The sequence below is a fragment of the Kogia breviceps genome, chromosome 14, assembly GCF_026419965.1.
Source record: "Kogia breviceps isolate mKogBre1 chromosome 14, mKogBre1 haplotype 1, whole genome shotgun sequence".
In the NCBI taxonomy this organism is placed as follows: Eukaryota; Metazoa; Chordata; class Mammalia; order Artiodactyla; family Physeteridae; genus Kogia; species Kogia breviceps.
In genome coordinates, this window is record NC_081323.1 from 83,782,942 (window position 1) to 83,804,326 (window position 21,385).

General features: G+C 52.8%; 3 protein-coding genes and 2 long non-coding RNA genes across 14 annotated transcripts in view; 2 read left to right on the forward strand and 3 right to left on the reverse strand.

Moving 5' to 3' along the window:
• On the forward strand, positions 1–17,600 carry CLDN15 (claudin 15). 5 transcript variants are annotated; one of them, XM_067011829.1, is made up of 6 exons: positions 1–531; positions 11,831–12,294; positions 14,671–14,835; positions 15,809–15,922; positions 16,012–16,128; positions 16,210–17,600. In XM_067011829.1, exons 2-6 carry the CDS (start codon positions 12,078–12,080, stop codon positions 16,533–16,535), a joined length of 939 nt encoding a protein of 312 aa, XP_066867930.1. In that variant the 5' UTR covers positions 1–531; positions 11,831–12,077; the 3' UTR covers positions 16,536–17,600. The 5 variants fall into 5 exon arrangements, with proteins under 5 accessions (XP_066867930.1, XP_058894693.1, XP_066867934.1 ...); XM_059038710.2 differs by having other exon boundaries at positions 15,841–15,922; XM_067011832.1 differs by lacking the exon at positions 1–531 and adding an exon at positions 11,225–11,745.
• On the reverse strand, positions 109–5,863 carry LOC131741672 (uncharacterized). Its single transcript, XR_010836294.1, has 4 exons — positions 5,645–5,863; positions 5,038–5,122; positions 2,686–2,901; positions 109–662 (listed from the first exon to the last, which is right to left on the reverse strand). It is a non-coding gene; the product is annotated as an uncharacterized lncRNA (long non-coding RNA).
• On the forward strand, positions 5,925–9,684 carry FIS1 (fission, mitochondrial 1). Its single transcript, XM_059038717.2, has 5 exons — positions 5,925–6,084; positions 6,937–7,069; positions 8,422–8,498; positions 8,939–9,044; positions 9,378–9,684. The coding sequence occupies exons 1-5, from the start codon at positions 6,040–6,042 to the stop codon at positions 9,473–9,475; spliced, it is 459 nt and encodes a 152-aa protein (XP_058894700.1). The 5' UTR covers positions 5,925–6,039; the 3' UTR covers positions 9,476–9,684.
• LOC136792468 (uncharacterized) lies at positions 10,956–16,570 on the reverse strand. 3 transcript variants are annotated; one of them, XR_010836293.1, is made up of 5 exons: positions 16,037–16,570; positions 15,209–15,446; positions 14,979–15,102; positions 13,992–14,142; positions 10,956–11,865 (listed from the first exon to the last, which is right to left on the reverse strand). It is a non-coding gene; the product is annotated as an uncharacterized lncRNA (long non-coding RNA). The 3 variants fall into 3 exon arrangements; XR_010836292.1 differs by having other exon boundaries at positions 10,956–12,311; XR_010836291.1 differs by having other exon boundaries at positions 10,956–14,142.
• Positions 17,565–21,385, reverse strand: part of ZNHIT1 (zinc finger HIT-type containing 1) — a 13,541-nt gene continuing 9,720 nt past the window's right edge. Inside the window, exons 5-6 of one of the 4 annotated variants that reach the window (XM_067011836.1) lie at positions 19,460–19,520; positions 17,574–18,368 (exon numbers count right to left, since the gene is read on the reverse strand). In XM_067011836.1, the coding sequence (XP_066867937.1) occupies positions 19,501–19,520 (20 nt within the window). In that variant the 3' untranslated portion in view covers positions 17,574–18,368; positions 19,460–19,500. Of the gene's footprint in view, positions 19,521–21,385 lie in introns of all 4 variants that reach the window. The other 3 variants (XR_010836290.1, XM_067011835.1, XR_010836289.1) reach the window with 3 other exon arrangements.

Consider the following 21,385-nt stretch of genomic DNA (forward strand, 5'->3'; position numbering starts at 1 on the left):
TACTGCGCATAGGCAGACGCCGCGCTCTTCCCCCTCGAGGCTCCCGGGTCCTCCGGATCACCGAGCACTTCTCCTAGAGCAGCCCCTGAGGAGGTACCTGTACCCACTTCTCCCATCTTCGGGTGCCGACCGAACCGCCACCCGGAAGTGCAAACGTCTCCGAGGTTCTTAGCGTCTCTTTTGGAACGCCTGCCGTTACTCCTTCGTTCACCCCATGAACGATTCTTGGGTGCCTGCCCTTTGGCAGACAGATGAACAAGACATGGCCCCTATCCACATAAAGGATTGTAGGACTGGGTGATAAATGCTGTACCTCCTAGGGGCTGGAGGCGCGGGGGCCGGATAGAAGCAAGATGTCCCGGAGGGTAACGGCCCTGAGCCCGGCTGCTAGTTGCGGGCCATGTAAGGACTCAGGTGTTTGGTGGATGGACATCTCCGGTTGGAGAACATTCCGGGTGGAAGAAAGGTGGTCGTCCCACGAAAACTCTCCGTGTGCAGGGCGCGTGGGTGCCTGGAGATGAAGCTGGAGAGGTAAGCAGAGGCGATCCTGAAGGGCTTCGTATGCATAAGAAATTTAAACAATGTCCTGAGTAGTCTAGACGGTATTTTAATAAGGAGACGTGAAGTCTGATTTGCACTTTAAAATGCAGCTGGCAGCCAGACTGGCTTGGAGGAGAAAAACACGTGAAGGCTGTTAGAGAATGGCGAAAGAACGGAGGCAGACGTGATCTGACGTCATGTATTTATTCGTTAGCTGTCTTTTCTCTTCCACTAAGATGTAACTTACATAGGGGAAGGCCTATGTCGGTTTAGTTCATTTCTCTTACCCAGCACTTAGAAGGGTACCTGGGACACAGCAGACCCTTAACAAATGTTGGTTGGATGGATGAATAAATCAATTTGCCGTTGATAGGACTTCCTAACTAATTAAATAGTAGATGAAAGTGGGAAGTAGAGGAGACAGATCACTGAAGATTGGAAGAACACAAGTAGTGGAACCCTGTTTAGTGGGTGTTTGCTGAGAACTTCTCCTGGGCTGACCACTGACAAGATGCTGTAAGGCAGAAGTCCAGAACAAGCTCCAATTCGTAGTGTAGTCAAGGGAGGGAATCTGCCACCAAGTACCGCTTCTAGGTTTTAGTTCCACAAACAAAAAATGTCCATTTCTTTTCTGCCCACTCACAGGACTAAATTTGAGAAGTACATCCTTCTTTGTTTTGTATTGAGTATTATCAGCCACATGCCTAGAATCCAGATGACTATAACTTTAAGGCTGTTTATTATTATATTGATGTAATATTGATGTGCCATCATTTAATAAAACCATTCCCTGGTGCTTTTTTTGTTTGTTTACCTTTGCAGATATGCAGGAATGAATATCTCTTTTTTTCAATAAATTTTCTTTATTCAGCGTTACATTTTTTTAGATTCACCATGTTGACAAATGTATCTGTACTTCATTCATTTTCAATGTTCTATATTCAGTTCTATGTGTATATACCATAAAGTACTCATTCTTAAATTCATATAAAAGGTATTCGGGTTGTTTCCAGTTTGAGGGTTTTTTTCTGTTACTAAAAATGATGCTATAAACATTCTTAGACACGCTTTTTGACCATGTGCAAGTTTCTCACTAATGAATAGCTGGCAGTGGAATTCCTAGATCAGAGGTATTCATATCACTTTTTTGAATTTTATTTTATTTTTTTATACAGCAGGTTCTTATTAGTTACCTATTTTACACATATTAGTGTATACATATCAATCCCAATCTCCCAATTCATCACACCCACACCCACACCCACCCCCCGCCGCTTTCCCTGCTTGGTGTCCATACATTTGTTCTCTACATCTGTGTCTCTATTTCTGCCTTGCAAACCAGTTCATCTGTACCATTTTTCTAGATTCCACATATATGCGTTAATATATGATACTTTTCTCTTTCTGACTTACTTCACTCTATATGACAGTCTCCAGGTCCATCCACGTCACTACAAATGACCCAATTTCGTTCCTTTTTATGGCTGAGTAATATAACGCTGTATGTATGTACCACATCTTCTTTAAGGAATGAATATCTTCATGTCTTTTCTTTCTTCTTTTTTTTTGGCTTTTGTTGAATATTTTTTCCTCACAAGAGTAGATTACTAGTTAAATAATACTTTATCTTATAACTCGTACTATATATTGCCTGATTCTCTTCCAAAAAGTTAATCATGGCAACAGCAATATCCGTTTATGCAACAGTTACAAATTGAATATCTACTGGCTCTAGGCACTGAGCTCTAGGAACATAAGATGAGCAAGATAGACAGACCCTGCCCTCTTGTCGCTTCCAGTCTAGTACAGGAAGGTGGCATTTATCAGCTCATCACACAATAATTAGAAACTAACACATAGTGTGAACTAAAAATACAGGCCGCTTGCCAAGAGGCAGAAACCAGTTTTACAACAATCTCAGCAGCAATGGTGGTGGTTTGGGGGGTTTTGTTTTCAATTTTACTACCGTATTTTACTAAAAACATGGTCTGTCAGGATTGTTTTGCCTGTTTTAATTTTGAATTGACCTGAATTTTTCCTTCCTCATTCATCTACTGCTTAAGGGAAGTCCTCTACCGTGCAAAACCAAAAACTTACAAATTTACAACTACATTTTTTAAAGATGAAAAACTAGAGAGTACTTACAAACTTGTCATATCCTTTCTTTCTATTTATTCTTTAACTGACTCTTCATCTCTGAAGCTGAAGCAGGACTTGGGTTTGAATCCCAGCTCCTCCACTTGTAGCTCTGCGACCTTGGGCAGATGACTTAATCTTTTGGGGCCTCTGTCTCCTTATGGATCAAATGGAGCTCATACCTTCCTGGTATGATTTTGGACCACAGGTCACGTGTGAGCATTCCTTTACGGGGGAAAAGGAGAGACGAGAGCAGAATAAAGTCTCTGGCCCCTGGCAGATGTTATTACTGTACCCAAACCAATACTTGTGTGGCTCACAAAAACACAGGGCAAACTAAGAAAGGAATGAGCGGGTTATAGTTTTATATTCTGAAAATGTAGGACTGGTAATGCTCTGCCTCTCTACAGGAGACCTCACCTAGTCTGGATGCCAGGGAAGGCCTTCCCTAAGGAAGAGCCTAGAGCTCAGAACTGAGGGTCAGTCACTCAGGGCACAAACCTATCTGTCACCCTACCTCCCTCTCACACATCTGATCCATCAGCAGACGCTGCTGACTCTCCCTTCTGACCATATACCCTGAACCCCCACTGCTGCCGCGGTGGGCCAGGTCACCACTGCCTCTTGCCCAGGCCACCACAGCAGCCACCAGAGGGATTCCTTTATGATGGATCATTTCACTGTGTTGCCCAAAACTCTCCAGTGCTTTCCCATCATTCATCAAATTAAATCCAGATTCCTTCCCAGAGTCTACAAGGCCCTACATGATCTGCCCCTGGCTACCTCTCTGCCCTCATTTTCTAAACAACTTGTGTGCGTTCCTTCCTTAAGGCTTTTGCACTTGCCCATTTGTCTGCTTGGAATGTTCTTCCGCCATTTACCTGCATGGCTCATTCATGCCCTTCAGTTCTCTGCCCAGGTGTCACCTCTCCAGGGTGGGCTTCTTTGAGCTCTCCTCCAATAGTATCCTCTTCTCTCACAATCCCTTTCCCCTGCTTTATTTGTTTTCAAAGGATTTTCAACTCCTGCCATTGTGTTTTTAGTTATTTACTTGTTCAAGTATTTTTTCTGTTTTCCCCACTAAAATGCAAGTTCCATGAGAACAAGAACTTTATTCAGCACTGATCCCTAGCACTTAAACAGTGCCTGGCATGTAGCAGGTGCTCAATGAGTATTTGTTGAATGAATGAAATTGTGAATGAATGGATGGATGAATGAGCCATATAAACAAAGGGGGAGGGGAAAGATGTTCCAGATAGAGGGGACTGCATGTGCAGAGGGCCTGTGGCCACTGGGGGTTTCAGAACTGAAAGAAAGCCTAACAGGGAGAGGCAGTGATGGAGAGATGAGGCAGAGAGGTAAGCACAGACCAGACTAGAGAGGACCTTCTAGGCTTTGCTACAAGACTTTGGCCTTTGTTCTAAGGACAATGAGAAGGCATTAAAGGGTTCCAGATAAATTGAGAATTGTGTTTTTATAAGGTCCCTCTGACTGCTGGGTGGTAAACTGACAGTAATGGGGCAAGAATGGATGCAGGGGACCAGTGAGCTGGCTGTCGGTGTCTCCCAAGGCAGAGATGACAATGGTTTGCATTTGGATGCTGCTTGAAGAAGATGGAGAAACATAATTTGGATGTAAAATTAACAGGCACTACTTCTTATCCCTGTGATCCAGGGTGGATGGCTATGCTAACTAGACCAGAGAAACACAAACTCAGACTTAGGATCTCTTCACTGGCACAGAATTGAGCCATGTGAGTAAGGCATTCCTTTTCCCCCCACAAATATACATTTAACAAACCCTGATGGAGCTTTTGCCACGTGCCAGGCCTATGCCAAGAGCTGCAACAGATACAAACATGGATCAGGGGCAGCAGGCCACCCGAAGGAAGTAACATCCTGATAGAAATAAAGCCCTTTTGGCTTTCTTATATTCCCCGCCTTGCTAGTAGTTTCCCTTTGTGCTCGGTCCTGTTTTCACCCATCTACTTCGTATTCTGTACATCTTTTTACCCTCTCTGCTTACCTTAAAGCCCAGCCAAAATTAGAAGCTCAATACATCTTTGAATGAATGTGAATTTTTCTCCTTGACTATTATGGAGCCAGTTCCCTAAACTGAGGTTTCTCTCCAAGTTTACTGAGCTCATATCACAATCATTTCAACTGTCCAAGCCAAATAGAGAAGAATAACTTGCCAACTTAACTCACAAGGCTATTATGAGGAAAGAAAAAAAAAAAAAAATCAAGGGGGCTTGCAAATGTGAAAGGTGTTTGGATGATAATCCCCTGCACTTGCACTGCCATCATGACTATTGTTGGCTTTATTTCCTGTTTATTCAACGAATATTTCTTGAACATTTACCTTGTGCTCGGAGCTGGCGATGCACGGATAAACAAGATACAGCCTCTGCTCTCGTGGAACTTACATTCACGTGGGTACTGGAGCACTGTGGGTCAAGGTAAAAAGAAACTTGAAAACCACTACCTACCCAGTCCCATCACTGCACAGAACACAGATGCCAGAGTGGCACGCAGCATTTTCCCTTTCCATGCTTTGTTGCTTCTCACTGCCAAGCTCTTTATTGTCCATGACCCCACATTGGCAGGCCTTTCCCCCTCGGGTACACCCAGACGATGCTTTATTAAATAATATTTAGAAGACTGGACCCTCTCTGCAAGCAGTGGCAACTGCTTTTCTTTAAATTCCCATTGATAGCTTCCCCCATTATTATGTATTCCAGTCCTGGGTGTATGGTTAACAGATCAGTTTTCTTTCCTCTTGCATTATAAGAGTCAGCCGGGGCCCTGAAAACCCTGGTACTAGTTATGATTTTCTTGCAGGCACTGAAAAGTCACGTAGCCTCTAGGGTCCTAGGTATCTGGAAGGGGAGAACTTGGCGGGGGGGGCGGGTAGCGAGGGAGGGTTACACTGCTCCCTAAAATTATGTGATTCATGCCCAGTTCCCCACCTTCTCTTTCCGCTGTTTTCAGTCTGGGGGCTAACCACCAAGACATAGTCTCAGAGTTTCGTGAGGCAGCCTCCATACACACGCAGGGTACCCGGGAAGACGGCCTTGAGGACAGGTCTGGCACCGCCTGCTGCCTGCGAGCCGTGAGGGAAAGACAAGGCCCTGTTGGGGCATGCGCATCAGTGATCCCAGCTGCTCCGCGGCGGCGGCGGCGGCGGCGGCGGCGACGGGGTGGGGGCGGGCTCGCGGCGGCTGCGTGAAGCGATTGGCTCTGCGCAGCGGAGGGCGATCCGGCTTCCGCCGGACGCCGGAAGTGACTCTCCGCCCTGGTCAGTGGGCCATGGAGAAGGTGGCACAGTAGCGTCTGGGTTGTCAGCATTGCTGGGCCGGCGGCCATGGAGGCCGTGCTGAACGAGTTGGTGTCTGTGGAGGACCTACTGGTGAGGCCCGGCCCTGAGGGAGGGAAAAGGAAGATTCGGAAGGGTGGGCCCTGAGGAGAGCCCGGGTAGGGGCCAAACCCTCTTCCCAGCATCAGCCTTGCCTAGGGAAGTCGAACTACGGCTCCCGGCAGCCTCTGCAGCGTCCGGCTCCTGCCCAGAGGTTCCACTTTGCCCCAAAGGCTAATGGGAGATGTAGTTTCCTGCGCCACCACGCCTCAGCCTGGGGGCCTGGAGTTTGACGGGTGCTGAGTGCATGCAGGAACTAGGAGGTCAGGGTGCAGGCACCCGGTTTTGAGTGCTCCTTCAGTGGCAGGGGGAACACAGTGACCACCTTAAACCTTCATGTATTAGTCACAATCCGGCACGGTGCTAAGTACTTTTCAGGGGAGATCTCAATTTTTGTAGCTCTAGTAGGAGGTAGGCACTATTTTTATTCCCGTTTTTCAGATAAGAAAGGGTCCAGACCGGCAGGGTGGGGATGGGAGAAGCAGTCTCCGACGAGGGACCGCGTGGGCTGTTGTTGAGCAGTTCTGACAGCGTGTTTACTGTTCAGCCTGTCGCTGTCAGCTGCTCCGGGAGCGGTGCCTGGAGCCGCCAGCAGGTGGCATCTCCAGTCGGTACCACTAGGGGGAGGGAAGCAGAGGGGGGCCAAGACAGCCCGCCACTAAGAAGCAGAATGCCTGGGTCCCAGGGATGGAGACGACAGAACCTGGGGTACCAGACCCCAAGACCCGTAAGGGAAATGTGGCAGAGGGGAAGATGCAGAGTAACGGGGAAAGGGACACCCAGGTCCTGCTACAGTATGGCTTGCCCCCTTCACCTCTAAATGACTCCTCTCCTCTCCTATGGCAGAAGTTTGAAAGGAAATTTCAGTCTGAGAAGGCAGCAGGCTCAGTGTCCAAGAGCACGCAGTTTGAATATGCCTGGTGCCTGGTGCGAAGCAAATACAACGATGACATCCGTAAAGGCCTTGCTCTGCTGGAGGGTGAGGTGCTTGGCTGGCTCCCCGGCTCTCCCCTTCCCAACTGCCATCGTCCTCAGCCACCGTCGGCCTGGCTCACTCCCTCCATCTCAAGTTCGGGGATCCTTTTTCAGTCATAGTGCAGTCACCTCACAGTTATTTACCAGTAAACGCACTGCAACATAAGGGCTGTACTTAGCCCGACTTCTCCCACTTTTGGCTTTTGGCTACTTGCCACCTCATCGATGGTTGTTTTGCCAGGCAGAGTCATAGCATGTCAGTCCCCACAGGACTTTGGTGATCTGGTAGTCTAGACATAAGGAAAGTGACTTGTCTTGGGTCACACAGCTGGTTGATTTATGGCTGCATTGGGACTAGAAGCTCCTGCTTGTGTGTCCCAGTCCCATGCTGTTTGCCCCCCACCCGCACCGTGTTGCTTATTTAGCAGCTGTTGTGGAAAACCTTTTGGGGGGGTGGGTGTGGAAGAAGTACAGAAGACGGTTCCCAAAACCTGTGAGCACATGGTGCTTTTTTGATCAGAATCCTATTTCCTGCTGGTTTTGGATGGGTCACCATTTTTCAGAGGCCACAATACTTGACCTTTAAATTTCTCTGTACCCCCTTTCTCTTGGTCAAGTAATGGTGTATAAGCAATCACTGTACTAGCCAAGGATGCCTGTTGTAAATCCATAAAAGTAAGACTCTTCCTTAATGCAAATCATCTCTGCCTCCATTTGTCTATTTCTCAGGTTTCCTCTCCAGCAGGGCACAGCTGTAGAATTGGTCTCTAAACATTGCCAGTCTAGTTGAGGAGATAGTACAGACACTTGGGAAGATGTGTAAACACCTGCAAAACCACTTAGCAGCAAATTCTAATGCAGAGTACAACTGAACACATGAGCCTCTAGGAAGTCACTGAACTAAGAAAGTCAGGTGGGGTCTTTCAGGGAGGGGTAACTGAAGGTGAGTTTGGAGCTGTTTTTTTAAAGGGGGAAGGAGTGCAAACTGATTTTGCACACTATTCTGGTCAGCAAGCTGCTGTACTTAAAATACACAGCAGATGCCACAGCTGAGTAGAGATGCCTTTTGGCTTCTCCAGTGCCTTGATTTCCTTTCAGTTCACTTGGATGAACCAAAGTTGACTGTAGTGTTGATACCAGGGTGTGGATCACTGGGTCATTGGGGAAAGCTGGGGTTCATGCTGCCCCAGAGCTCTGGCCGGGCAGCCCGGCATGACAGGAGCCGAAATGGAGGCTCAGGACGTGACTTTCTCCCAGCATCTTATAGGTATTCAGGGAGTGGAGGGGGTCTCTGGGACATAGGCACTAGGAAGGGAGAGAAGGGGTTTTCACCCTCTTCTCTCCCCGCCTCCCCAGAGCTGCTGCCCAAAGGGAGCAAAGAGGAGCAGCGAGATTATGTCTTCTACCTGGCTGTAGGGAACTACCGGCTCAAGGTAAGGCAGAGAGCTCCTCCCCTCCACCCCGCCTGGGCGGCCAAGCTCCCTCTCATCTCTCTCCTCCATCACAGAGCCCAGGCCCTCTGGAAGGCTGAAGAGGGCGGTAGGCAGGGGGTGGTGTTGGGTACAGAGGTGCAGGGTGACAGCAGGACGCCGAGGGAAGGTGAGAGAGGATGCATGTGCCGTGCGGAGGGTGTGGGGAGCAGTGTGACGTCAGCAGTGGGGTGCAGCCCCAAGCCTTGGGCTGTTATCTCCCTTGGCTTATCAACCCCACACAGTTGGGGTGGTTTGTGGACTCTACTCCACTGGGTGGGGCTGGAGGGAGGGAGGGGGTGGAGGTAGAGGGAAGAGCCCTGGGGCCAGCGGAGGGAAGGCCCTTCTGATGGGTAGGAGGAGGGATAGAATCCTGAGGGGGGTGTCATTCTCCCTGAGTGTAGGAATATGAAAAGGCCCTGAAGTATGTGCGAGGGCTGCTGCAGACCGAGCCGCAGAACAACCAGGCCAAGGAACTGGAACGGCTCATTGACAAGGCCATGAAGAAAGGTGAAGGCCGTCCTCTCTGCCCTTCTCCCTCGTCTCCGTCCACTCCCCACCCTCGTGTCTCCCTGGCCCCCAGCATCCCCAGGTCCCTCTCAACTCAGTTAAGTCCTCCTCCTTCCCTCGTGCCTGGGCCCTCTGATCTCTCTTCAGATGGTGCCCTCCAAGCAGTTCCTCCCCAGGCCCCCTTCTTTCTCCATCCGTCAGGGGTCCCTCACCCCGCGACTCCAGACAGAGAGGCCCGTCCTCTGTTGAGGAGTGCGCAGCAAGGTGGTGGCCGAGGTCCCTGCAGGGACTAGGTTTTTGGGCTCGTGACGGTCTCCCTTTTCCTCTCCCCAGATGGTCTAGTGGGCATGGCCATTGTTGGAGGCATGGCCCTGGGCGTGGCGGGACTGGCTGGACTCATCGGACTTGCTGTATCCAAGTCCAAATCCTGAATGAGACGGCATCTCTGCCTCTGCCTGGGGATACGTGGGAGCCCGTGGAGGACACTGGAAGAGAGGCCCACCCATCCTCACCATCCCTTCTTCTGCACCTGTCACTGTCCTCTGTGACCTTCAACCTCCTCTCCCCTGGGACCTGTCCCCTAGCCCCAAATCATGTGTTTGGGGATAAGTGTAAATAAAATTGGGCTTTGGCTTGGGAACCTCTGTGTCTGTGCTGAGGAGGGGGCACGTTCTGTCGGGCCCAGGGGTGGGGGTCATGCGTGGGCCTTCCCTGCTCTGTGCCCTCCTGCTCCTGCCCCCCAGGCTGCTGTGGGGTTCTCCTTTGTCCACTGAGCTGCCCAGACCCTACACCCTTCCTTCCTCCTGCCCAGCCCAGCCACGTCCTTGAGCGGTGGCAAGCGGCATAGGGACGTGCCCTTTGCACGGCCGTAGAGTCCTGAGCAAAAGCAGTGGCCAGAGGCGGAAAGGGCAGAGCTGAGGGGACAGGCAAGAATTTACGTCTCCCACCCCCTCTGACCCACTCAGCCGCCTCTCAGCGTGTGGAGTTTTCCACACCAGGGGGGCCCCCACTCAGTTTCCTCCAAACCTCCACCCTTCCCTCCCTTTGTCTTCCTGCGCCCTCCCCTTCCTCCTCCCCACCCCTCTCCTTACGGGAGGGGGCCACTGGTGGGAGGAAGGAAATGGGCATTTGGCATGGAGTCGGCAGAGGTCTCGGGAGAGGTCAGGAACCCAGGACATCCCAGTTGCAGAAGGAAGGTCGGGACCCAGTCCCCACACAGCCTGCTTTGCCCAACACCCGGCCCGCCCCGTGCCAGGCTCAGCGTGGGCCTGCCTGGCTTCACTGCATACTTCTCGTTCCTCAGCCCAGCTTGGGGGGTTGGGGCGGAGGCACCTGGGGGAGCACGGAGGAGCCTGACACGGGGAGGAGGGGATGGCGGACTACACCTCAGCGCAGTGATGCCCACGTGACCGCCTGGGTGTAGGACGGGCCCCTTGGACTGAGCCCCAGCCTCACCTGCCAGAAGAAAACCAGAGCTGGCCCAGCCGTGGCCTTGGGGCGGGAACTGAGACCATCTGTGCCGGGACAGGTGCTCAGCCTCGGTTTGGGGTGGGGACCCAGAGGTTTCTAATCTCTCATAATTAATAGAGCTGGTGACAGTTGATAACGCTTTGCTTCTTAGCTTATCAGAGGACCATGTCCTGGGCTTGTGATTTATCCCGCTTGAGGCCCTTTAGCAGCAAGATCAAGCTTTTTGCCGAGAGTCAAAGATTATCCCAACAAGGGGGAAAATTCAAGTTCAGGAAGTTGAAGTTTGGGGGAAAGCAACCTCCTTTGGCCTCACCCTGGCCCTTGGGCGCCCAGACCCAGGGCATTCACCAAGTATTGAACAATTCATACTTGCGGGGAGCTTTGATCTGTAGTCACGATTCTTTTTTTTTTTTTTTTTTTTTTATTTTATTTATTTATTTATTTTTGGCTGTGTTGGGTCTTCGTTGCTGCACGCGGGCTTTCTCTAGTTGCGGCGAGCGGGGGGCTACTCTTCGTTGCGGTGCGTGGGCTTCTCATTTCAGTGGCTTCTCTCATTGTGGAACATGGGCTCTAGGCGCACAGGCTTCAGTAGTTGTGGCACGCGGGCTCAGTAGTTGTGGCTCACGGGCTCTAGAGCACAGGCTCAGTAGTTGTGGCGCACGAGCTTAGCTGCTCCGCGGCACGTGGGATCTTCCCGCACCAGGGATCGAACCCGTGTCCCCTGCACTGGCAGGCGGATTGTCAACCATGTGCCTCCGGGGAAGCCCTGTAGTCACAATTCTTAATACAACCTATGAAGTGAGGAGTAGTAGTTCTAGTTCACAGAATCAGAAACAAGCTCAAGGGGCTCAAACTTCACGCCCACATCCCTTTGGTAAACGATGGGACCTGGTTTGAATCCAGCTTGTTGGATTCCAGAGCCATGGGTTTCTCCCAGATTCCCCATTCCCTTTTTCAACCTTCATCTTCCTTGGAGACTCAATGCCTCAACCCCTAGCTCTTTGAGTTTCTTGAATTGTTCTCACCCACATTCAGAGAGGGTGGCTCCGCTCCCTTGATCCTTCCCCGCTGAAAGGCGCAGGGGACCTGTCTGTGGTCCGTCTCCGTCTCTTGTCCCTCTTACTCCATTCTCTGGCCCCCGATTAAAGCTGAGTCAGAGGCGGATGCTTCCGCTCGGCTCCCAGTGCCTCCCGTGGGAGCCCTTCCTCGGCGGCATCTTAGTCCCTCCCCGGTAAGTCCTCTCCCCACACCCTCGCGGGGCGGGGGTGGACTTTGGGCCCGTTCCGTTTATTCCGTCCACATCTCCTCTTCAACAGCTGCCGTGCACTCTTGTCTCACTCCTCTGACCGACCTGCAGGGAAGCGGAGAGACCCGGACAGAGGGAGGAGACCGACCAGAGACAGACCTGGGCCAAGGAAGAGGCAGAGGCTGCAGCCCGCCTCCCTCTGTCTCCCCAGCCTGCCTTAACCGCCCTCCTCAGCCAAAGCCCCTTCGAATTCCCCTGGGGCTCAGCCCCTCCCCTTCTCTGGGGCCCCAGGCTCCCCTCGGGGCCTGTGTCCCACCATGTCGGTGGCTGTGGAGATCTTCGGCTTCTTCGTCGCAGCCCTGGGGCTGCTGATGCTAGGGCTGACCCTGACACACAGCAACTGGCGAGTGTCCAGCATGGATGGGAACATCATCACCACCAGCGCCATCTTCGAGAACCTCTGGTATAGCTGTGCCAGCGACTCCCTTGGAGTCTACAACTGCTGGGAGTTCCCGTCCATGCTGTCCCTCTCTGGTACGGGGTGGGGAGAGCTGAGGGGAACAGAGGGAGGCGGGAGGTTGGAGAGACCCCGGCAAGGGTGGGTGCTGCCTGCGGTCTGACCTTGGGCGCCATACAGATACGGGAGGCCCGATCCAGCCGGAAGACCTGGGTTCCTGAAGCCGGGAGTGCTGGGGGCAGCCCTCTGGAACCGCGGTGGAGGCCTCACCACACGTGGTCCCCTTCTCTGACTTGACCCTGTCTCCGTGGCTACAAGTGCAGGCACTGGGGCCTGGGTGCTGGCTTCAGCACCTGCCTTTGACTAGCTCTGTGCCCCGGGCAGGTGACAAAATGAGCTGCCATTTGACCCATCTGTAAGATGACGGTCATAATAGCCCTGGTTCACCGGGTGGTTGTGAGGATGATATGAGATAAAATGTGCAAAATGTTAATGTGATGTGAGCATCTATATTCGCTCCATCAAATTCAGCATTTTAGTTTCAGGGTGGGAGTCCTGGGGCTCGTGGGGTGAAGAGGAAACCTCATCTTGGATTCTTGGGGGTTGAGATACTTAAGTCTCAGTAGCTTCGCCAGGCTTCCACTGGGGCATCTAAAGGACTGTTTCAAAGGGAGTCCTCTTGCACATCTCAGTGTCCACTGTAAGCAGGGGTGTGTGTGTGTGTGTTTGGGGTTCTCAGGTCAATGTACTTTTTTGAGGTTCTTGGCGGGCTGGAGCCTACAGCTCCTTTGGCCCAGAAAGTTTCTCCCTGGTGGCTGAAGCATCTTCCTGCTCCCTGCTCACCTATGAGTCACACCCCCATGATTCCCCAGGAGAATCCATCAGTCGGCCCCTCCCCAGGCCAGGAGGGGATGACAAGACACCCTATGCAGTGCAGCTCCCATGCCCTCCCTGGGCACTCCCATGCCCTCCTTACACCACGCCATGGTGCAAGGAGGGGCCCCAACTGGGACTGCTGCTTGAAACCTCTCGTGAGTGTGCACGAAAGACGGTGAAAGACAGGGGTGCGAGGGTGTGCTGAGGCGGAGAGCAGAGAGCACAGCTGCCCGGGTTGAGGCTCCAGGCATCGCGCTGCATGCTTCACACGCACCGTTTCAGGGCTGATAACAGCCCTGCTGTTGGCGGCGTTAGTAACCTCATCTTCCAGAAGCTGGAAAACTGCCAGGTGCCCTGCCCAGAGCCACACAGGGGGTTGGGGGGCTGGAATCCAGACTCGTGTGTGTCACGAGCCAGCTGATACTTCCCTCCCAGGCTGGTTCGGGTCCTGGGAAGGTTCCTATCAGTTATTCACCTCGCAGCCACCCAGCCCCTGCTCTTATGGGCCCTTCAATAATCTCTCTTTGTCTACGAGAGCTACCTGAGGATCCGGAGCTGGTCTGCCCCAGGGGGGGACGGGTGGGTGGATATGGATGGGGAGAGGGTGGGAACTCCGGAAGGGGTGGCTGGGAATAAGAAAATGCTCCCAGAGAACTCTGTCGCTCTTCCCTGCTCCCCAACTCTGGGCCGCTTCACATCCTCCGGGCAGGGACCCAGCCTTTCCCCTTCATCACAGGTGGTACTGCCCCACCCAGTAAAGGGGTGCAAGGTCCTTGGGAGTGCTTGGCAACTATCAAAGACAGAGAAGGAGGAGGGGGGGGCCAGAAAGGGAGCAGCTTTTTTTCTTCGAGTTTGAGAAAGGAGAAACAGGCACTGAAAGCATATGAGCTGGACTGACCTGGATTGGTCCTAGGCCCAGGTATCCCACGTTCCAGATAAGAAGCTGCCCTTTACCCAGTGACCCATAGGCCACTGCTGCCCCCTATCGGTCACTCCAGGAAGAGGCTCAGTTCAGGATGTCGGGCACTGCGCCGGGCACTCAATGGGACCTAGTAGATGTGGGGAAAGGGAGGGGGTGCTTGAGTGCGGTGTCTGTAATACCCATCAGAGCACGGCGGTTCTCAACCAGGGGTGATTTTTTGACGATGTCTAAACATTTTGATTGTCCTGTTTGGGGGGACTGCTACTGACGTCTAGTGGGCAGAGGCCAAGGATGCTGCTAAACATCCTACAATGCAGAGAATGTCCCCCAGAACAAAGCATTATCCGGCCAAAGTGTCAGTGGCGCCGAGGAGAAGCCCTGTAACGGCGGTAGAGGCGCAGTGCGCCTGCGCAGGCGGGAGGGTCAGGCGGCGCTGAGCCTCGTTGGCACTGAGGTGAGCTCCTGGGATGGAGGAGGGTGTGACCCCTCAGCCTGACCCCTTAGGCTGGATGGGGCCTGAAGGACAGGGAGAGGACTTGAGGGCTTTTAGGGACTGAGACCTGAGCAGGTTGTATAAGGGGCTGTCGTAGCTGGGAGGGCAGATGGAGGGGAAGGGGCCGGCTCCGGGACCCACGGCTGCGCCCCACCTCCCTAGGGGACATCCAGGCCTGCCGGGCGCTCATGATCACCGCCATCCTCCTGGGCTCCCTGGGCCTCTTCCTAGGCGTGGTGGGGCTGCGCTGCACGAACATTGGGGGCCTGGAGCCCTCCAGGAAAACCAAGCTGGCGGCCACCGCAGGGGCGCTACACCTACTGGCTGGTAATTGGGGTCAATTGATGGGGGGATGCTGTGCCGCGGTGGGTGTGGGGTGGCCCGTGGCCCAGACTGCCGGGTTGCCTCACCTTCCCCTCTGCAAACACCTGCTCTCTCTCCCTGCTCACCCCACTCTCACCCATACTCACCAGATCCCTTGGTTACAAATCAGTCCATCAGCAATGTTTTTTGAGCCCGCACTAGGAGCCAGGCAGGAGTGAGGTGTGGGAGGGACTCCAAAGGTGAGAGTTTCTGCCCTCCAGAGCTTACAGCCTGGATGGGAAGACCAGAGGTAGGACATGCGCGCGCGCGCGCACACACACACACACACACACACACACACACACACACACACTGTACACAGTACCATGTGACTCACCATCCCTTTTCAATTTGCAAAACATTTCTGCACACATCACCTCACAACAAGCCTGTGAGGCAGGGCAGGTCTTGTCCTGTTCTCCAGATGTGGAAACAGGCTCAGAAAGGCCAGGTGGCTTGCTGGAAGACAAGCCCCCAGGGGGTGGCCAGGCTGGACCTGTAATCCGGGGGCCCGGCTGGCTTCAGGCCTTCATGCACCGAGCGAGCGGTGAAGACCTGGCACAGCGCTGAGGGCTCTAGGAGGCCAAGAAAAGGGCAGTCAGGGCAGGCAGGGCTGATGGGGAAGACTGCTTGGGCTTTTGAGGATGGGTAGGACGTGGATGAGCAGATTCCCAGCGAGGAAACTATGTGGTCCAGGCGCTAGAGGTAAGAATGCCAGGGCAGGTCGGGGAGAAACGGGGAAGAGGGGTTGAGGAGCAGAGTGGGAGACCACAGGAGGGGGGCTGCGGTAGGGGCCTGGGGGCTGCATCGAGCGGCCTGCAGCTGACCTAGGAAACAGAAGTCATGCGCTGGAGAGGGGAAACGAAAGGGATCCAGGGAAACTTGCTCTTGGACTTGATGCCCACGTCTTGCTCTCTGGGCCGCCCTTCCTCCGCAGGGCCTAGTGCGGTTCTCCTCTCCCTCCCCCAGGTGTCTGTGGGATTGTGGCCATCTCCTGGTACGCCTTCGGCGTCACCCGGGACTTCTTCGACCCCTTGTACACCGGAACCAAGTGAGTGTGGGAGCCCCACCCACGGGGGTGGTGGGTGGGCCTCTGCCCCACCCCGAGCTAGCGCCACCTGCTCATCGTCCTGTCCCCAGGTACGAGCTGGGCCCCGCCCTCTACCTGGGCTGGAGCGCCTCCCTGCTCGCCATCCTGGGTGGCACCTGCCTCTTCTCCAACTGCTGCCGCTCTCGGGAAGAGGACCACGGCGCCAGGTAAGGGAGGGCGTGCCGCGAGGGGCGGGGCGCCGGGCGAGGGCCGTATCTCCCTCTGACCCGTGTTCTCTCCCCCGCCAGCATCCGGCTTCCCTACAAGGACCCGGCAATGCCCGCCAAAAGCCTCGCTGCCCGCCTGCCCACCTCGGCCTCGGATGAAGAAGACGACAGCAGCTTTGGCAAGTACGGGAAAAACGCTTACGTGTAGGTGGCCTGGCCTGTGGACCCCATTCCCTTCCCACTGCCCCCAGTGGGGAGGGGTCCCCGTAAACCCGGGGCTGCTGGCGCAGGCCCCTGCTCGCGGTAACAAGCTCAGGGCCAAGCCACGCTTCAGGCTCCGCCCCGTGCCCGGAAGCCACGCCCGCTTCAGGCTCCGCCCCGTGCCCGGAAGCCGCGCCCAGTTCTGACCTCAGGCCCCGCCTTCCCCGTCGGAGCTCCGCCCTGGTCACGCCTCTTTCTTCTGGCCGCCTCGATCCTCTCAGGCCAAGAACCCGCTTCCTGAGAACTCACCTTTGGCCCCTGAGGCTGGACCCCTGTTGACCTTCTGAGTCTGGGTTCTGGGCCGTTAAGGGGCGGAGGCGTCCCCGAGTGTTTGCGGTCTGTATAAATACTTGCATAAATAAATTTGTATTGCGAACTGTTCGGGGGGGTAAAGTGTCATGAGGCAGTTGGCCCAGCAAGGGGTGGCTGAGGCAGCACCCAGGGTCGCCTCAGTTCCTGGACTCCAGGCTGTCACCTGTTCTCCTCTCCATCGCCTTTGGACTGTCCCATCCAGCAGAAGAGGAGAGGAGTGGCAGGTGATTTCTAGAGTGTGGCACTGTTACAACTACCAATAAGGGCCATCAAGGAGCAGATAAGGAATATCCAGCTCTAGGAACTGGAATAGCAGAGATACCCTCTGGCCAGACTGATAACAGATCACTCCTTTTACTCTGGACCTTTCTCACAGCTGTACAAGGAGACAGTTGGTCTAGAGCAGAGTTTCTTTACCTGGGCCTGAGAGTGGATATCAGAAACTGACAAGCCCTTTGAAACTGTGTCAAATCAACCAGGCCTGGTGATTTGAACCTGGTGATTATTGAACCAGGACGGTTCAATAACTTCCAGAGGGACTTCCCTGGTGGCGCAGTTAAGAATCCGCCTGCCAATTCAGAGGACACGGGTTCAAGCCCTAGTCCGGGAAGATCCCACATGCCATGGAGCAGCTAAGCCTGTGTGCCACAACTACTAAGCTTGTGCTCTACAGCCCACGAGCCACAACTACTGAGCCCGAGTGCCACAACTACTGAAGCCCACGCACCTAGAGCCCGTGCTCCACAACAAGAGAAGCCACAGCGATGAGAAGCCCGCACACCGCAACGAAGAGTAGCCCCCGCTCTCCACAACTAGAGAAAGCTCGTGCGCAGCAACGAAGACCCAACGCAGCCAAAAATAAATAAATAAATAAATAAATTTATTTTAAAAAATAATAACTTCCAGAAAAGGCACTGGTGGTCTGTTCAGAGAGGCTTGTGTGTTGATGGTGTGTGTGGCTCCGTATCCAGCTCGGGTGTGGCACGGGGTCATGGGCATGCCTGGCACAGGCCCAGTGAGTACTGAACGGAACAGCCAGTACCCACTTGAGACAGGAAACTAAGGCCGTGAGAAAGAAGCCTGGCATCCAGTGGAAGGAGGGGGGACCAGGGCCCTGTCCTGGCACCTATCCCCTGCCGTGCTGAATACAGTGACCTGGGGGTGGCTTGGGTTCTGACCTTGGCCCCCTCCCCTTTCTCTTTCATCCCATCTGCTCACCTGCACCAACTTTCTCCTGGGTTGTAGGGGCCTCCCACATCTGCATTCTAACTGGGCCCTCTCTCTGGAGCTTCAGAAGTCACGCACCCCCTGTGTGTTTTCACCAGGCTGGGTAGGTTCATCACTTTCCCCCAAAGCCACAGTTCTGTCATGCCAAGCTCTGAGTCTCACAGACTGACATCCTCAGTCATCTCTGGCTTCTGCCTTCACTTCCTCTTCGCCACCTCCCCTCAGCTGGCTGCCAAATCCTATCAATTCTTCCACAGAGTTTTTCCACATCCACCTAGCTCTCCCCCTTGACCACCTGGTGTTGGGTCCAGCCCTCATCCTCTTGCCTGGACTCATTACAGAATTCCCCTAAGTAAGCGTCTCATCTCACCTTTGTGACTCAGTCCCCATTCCTCTGCTGGAGCACTGTTCATTGCCCCGCCCTGGCAGCTCCCCGGCGCCTCAGAAAACACAAAACAAAAAAGACAGTTACACCTCGACACACTACCTGGCCCTAGCCTGCCTTTCTGTCCCCGTTTCTTACTATTCCTCCATACAACCGTGCTCTCTCAGCAAGCTGGTCTGCTCACTTGGACACACGTTTGAATCAGGGCTTCCTACTGGGCTCCACCGAGAAGCGCTTATGCTTTTTGCGCTGTTCCCTACATAAAGGGTTCCGTGGCCTACCCCTGACCCTCCACCACCAATACTCTGCTTTCGTACCATTTGTGGATGTCCCCTGGCCAAGTCCAAAGTCCACGTGGAAGGGACTGTCCAGGAGCGTAGACACTGGGAAGCGTATTTCATGCAGGCCCTTAGTGTAACAATCTACCAGGACAGGCCCTGGGCCACGTGATGCTGACCTGCCTCTTCTCGTCCCTTCCCCCTTTCAGGAAAACGAACCGGAGCCGAGTTCCACATTCGAGCATTTACTATGTGCCTTAATATGACCATGGGGTTAAATTTTGATTCCTTTGTCCATTGTGCCAGGGTCACATGGCTATAAAGAGCTATCGACACATGTACCTTTTTTTGGTAGTTTTTTTAAAATTGAAGTATAGTTGATTTACAACGTTGTGTCAATCTCTGCTGTATAGCAAAGTGACTCAGTTATACACATATATACATTCTTTATATCCTTTTCCATTATGGTTTATCACAGGATATTGAATATAGTTCCCTGTGCTCTACAGTAGGACCTTGTTGTTTACCCATTCTAAATGTAATAGTTTGCATCTACCAACTATGTGGAATCTAAAATAAGGCACAAATGAACTATCTACAAAACAGAAACAGACTCATAGACACAATGTACCGTTTTCAACACTATTTTCTTCTTTGCTAGAAGCTACAGTAGCAAGACCGGGCCCCTGCCCTCAGAGAACTCACAGGCTGGGAGCAGACAGAAATGCAGACAGCTAGTTACCATGTAATAGGCAAGGTGCTAAGGCTACTCCAGGAATCTTCCAGTTTTTGAGGAACTAGCTATGAGAAAGCTCAGCAACAAACTGCTTTAGGTCTTGGGCAATGATGTCAACAGCTGAGTACTTACCAGACGCCAGGCACTGGGCTTGGTACAGTCTCATTTAATCCTCACAATTTCTGGGAGGTGGCTGTAACAGAGTCAAAGAGGCAAAGTGACCTGTCCAAGCTAGTAACAATTGGTAGTACAGTAATTAGTAAGTAGTGGGCCCACGATTTGTCTGAGACTGAAGACCCAAATGGCCTGTTTCCCAGAATCCCTGGCTCTCCAAACTAATCCATGTCAATTATTAATATTTTATTTATTTAGTTAGTTAGTTGTGCCAGGTCTTAGTTGCGGCAAGTGGGCTCCTTAGTTGCAGATCATGCGCTCCTTAGTTGCAGCACATGGGCTCCTTAGTTGTGGCATGCAAACTCTTAGTTGTGGCACGCATGTGGGATCTAGTTTCCTAACCAGGGACTGAACCCAGGCCCCCTGCAATGGGAGTGCAGAGTCTTAACCACCGCGCCACCAGGGGGGGGTGCCCCAGCCTTCAGCCTTCCAGATCCTAGCATTAACCTATTCTGCCCCTGCGGGCCCAGGAAGGGTCTGTGCTGCCCTATCACATGACACTGGATCTAGAAGCTTCTAGCCTCTAGAAGTTTTGGCATAGTGTAGACTTCCCAAAGACCAAGGTGTTTCCCAAGGTGGGGACCAAGTCTCCACTAGTACACAGGAAGCTGGCAAAGATTGCTCAAGGATTTCCTTGAGGAGTTAAGGTTTCAAATGGGGGTCTGGAGAGCCTTCCTAGAGAAGATCAATGAATGACTTGGGGACCCAATCAGCATCAGAGCCATCAGGAGCCCCTGGGGTCTGGCTCTGTCATATCAAGGTCAGTTGGGGAAGACTGAGTGCGTCACTGAGTAGACAAATCTTACAGCAAGCGGAACCTCTGTGATTCTTTTTATAGCAACAAAATAGGAAACATAGTCAGTAAATTTAGGAAATAAACCAAAGAGATTGTGCTGACTCGGTGGAAATCTGACAGGAATTCTGACGCAGGTCATCACAGTGAAGCACAGGTGTTTCTCAGCCCAGAAACGGTCTTTTTTTTTTTTTTTGCCATGCCTGCGGCTTGTGGGATCTTAGTTCCCCAACCAGGGATCGAACCCAGGGCCCCGGCAGTAAAAGCACCAAGTCCTAACCATGGCACCACCACGGAATTCTATGTACTTTCTTGAGTATACTTCTTGGTCGAGAGAAAACTAGAAAGGTTAGGATCTAGGAAAGTTTCCCTTCCTGAGAGCAAGATAATTAATCTAGGCCAAGAGTTAGCAGCCAGCAGACTGAATTCCTGATGTCCCAGTTACTATTGCTGTATAACCAACCATCTCAAGACTCAAAAGGCATAAACCATTTTATTACACACAGAGATTCTGCAGGTCAGGAATTTAGACAGGACACAGCAGAGATGGCCAGTGTCTGCTCCACGATGCTGAGGACATGGCTAGGAGGACTCAAATGGCTGGAGGGAACTTGATGTCTGGGGGTTGGAATCGTCAGGAAGCATCTTCACGCCTATGATGGAAGCCTGGGCTGGGATGGCTTGAAGGCTTGCCTCAGCCGGACCTGTCAATGGGAGGACCTGCACGTGGCCTCTGGGTGTAGCCTGGGCTTCCTCACAGCATGGCAGCTTCAGGATGGCTGGATTTCTTACGTGGTAGCTGAAGGCTCCAAAAGCAAGTGTCCTAGGGCCAGGCAGAAGCTGCACTGCCTTTTACCACCTCGCCTTGAGTGTCATGTGATCGCTCTTCTACCATTTTCTACTGGTCCAAGCAGTCATAAGCCTGCCCAGATCCCAGGGGAAGGGGACCAAGCACCACCTTTTGATGAAAGGATAGTAAGAAACTGTACAGCCATTTTTCAAAACCACCGCACTGAGGATTGTCTCTAAGCCCTGTCCTCACCGCCACTGGACACAAAGACGTCACCAACACCACTTGCCCGACCAAGTCT

Excerpts from the sequence above, each read along its gene's own strand:
- FIS1 (XM_059038717.2), top strand. The coding sequence starts at position 6,040 with ATGGAGGCCGTGCTGAACGAGTTGGTGTCTGTGGAGGACCTACTG. Across the intron at positions 6,085-6,936 it reads TGTCTGTGGAGGACCTACTG|AAGTTTGAAAGGAAATTTCA; the intron begins GTGAGGCCCGGC and ends CTCCTATGGCAG. Across the intron at positions 9,045-9,377 it reads TGACAAGGCCATGAAGAAAG|ATGGTCTAGTGGGCATGGCC; the intron begins GTGAAGGCCGTC and ends TCCTCTCCCCAG.
- CLDN15 (XM_067011829.1), top strand. The coding sequence starts at position 12,078 with ATGTCGGTGGCTGTGGAGATCTTCGGCTTCTTCGTCGCAGCCCTGGGG. Across the intron at positions 15,923-16,011 it reads CCCTTGTACACCGGAACCAA|GTACGAGCTGGGCCCCGCCC; the intron begins GTGAGTGTGGGA and ends TCCTGTCCCCAG. Across the intron at positions 16,129-16,209 it reads GAAGAGGACCACGGCGCCAG|CATCCGGCTTCCCTACAAGG; the intron begins GTAAGGGAGGGC and ends CTCCCCCGCCAG.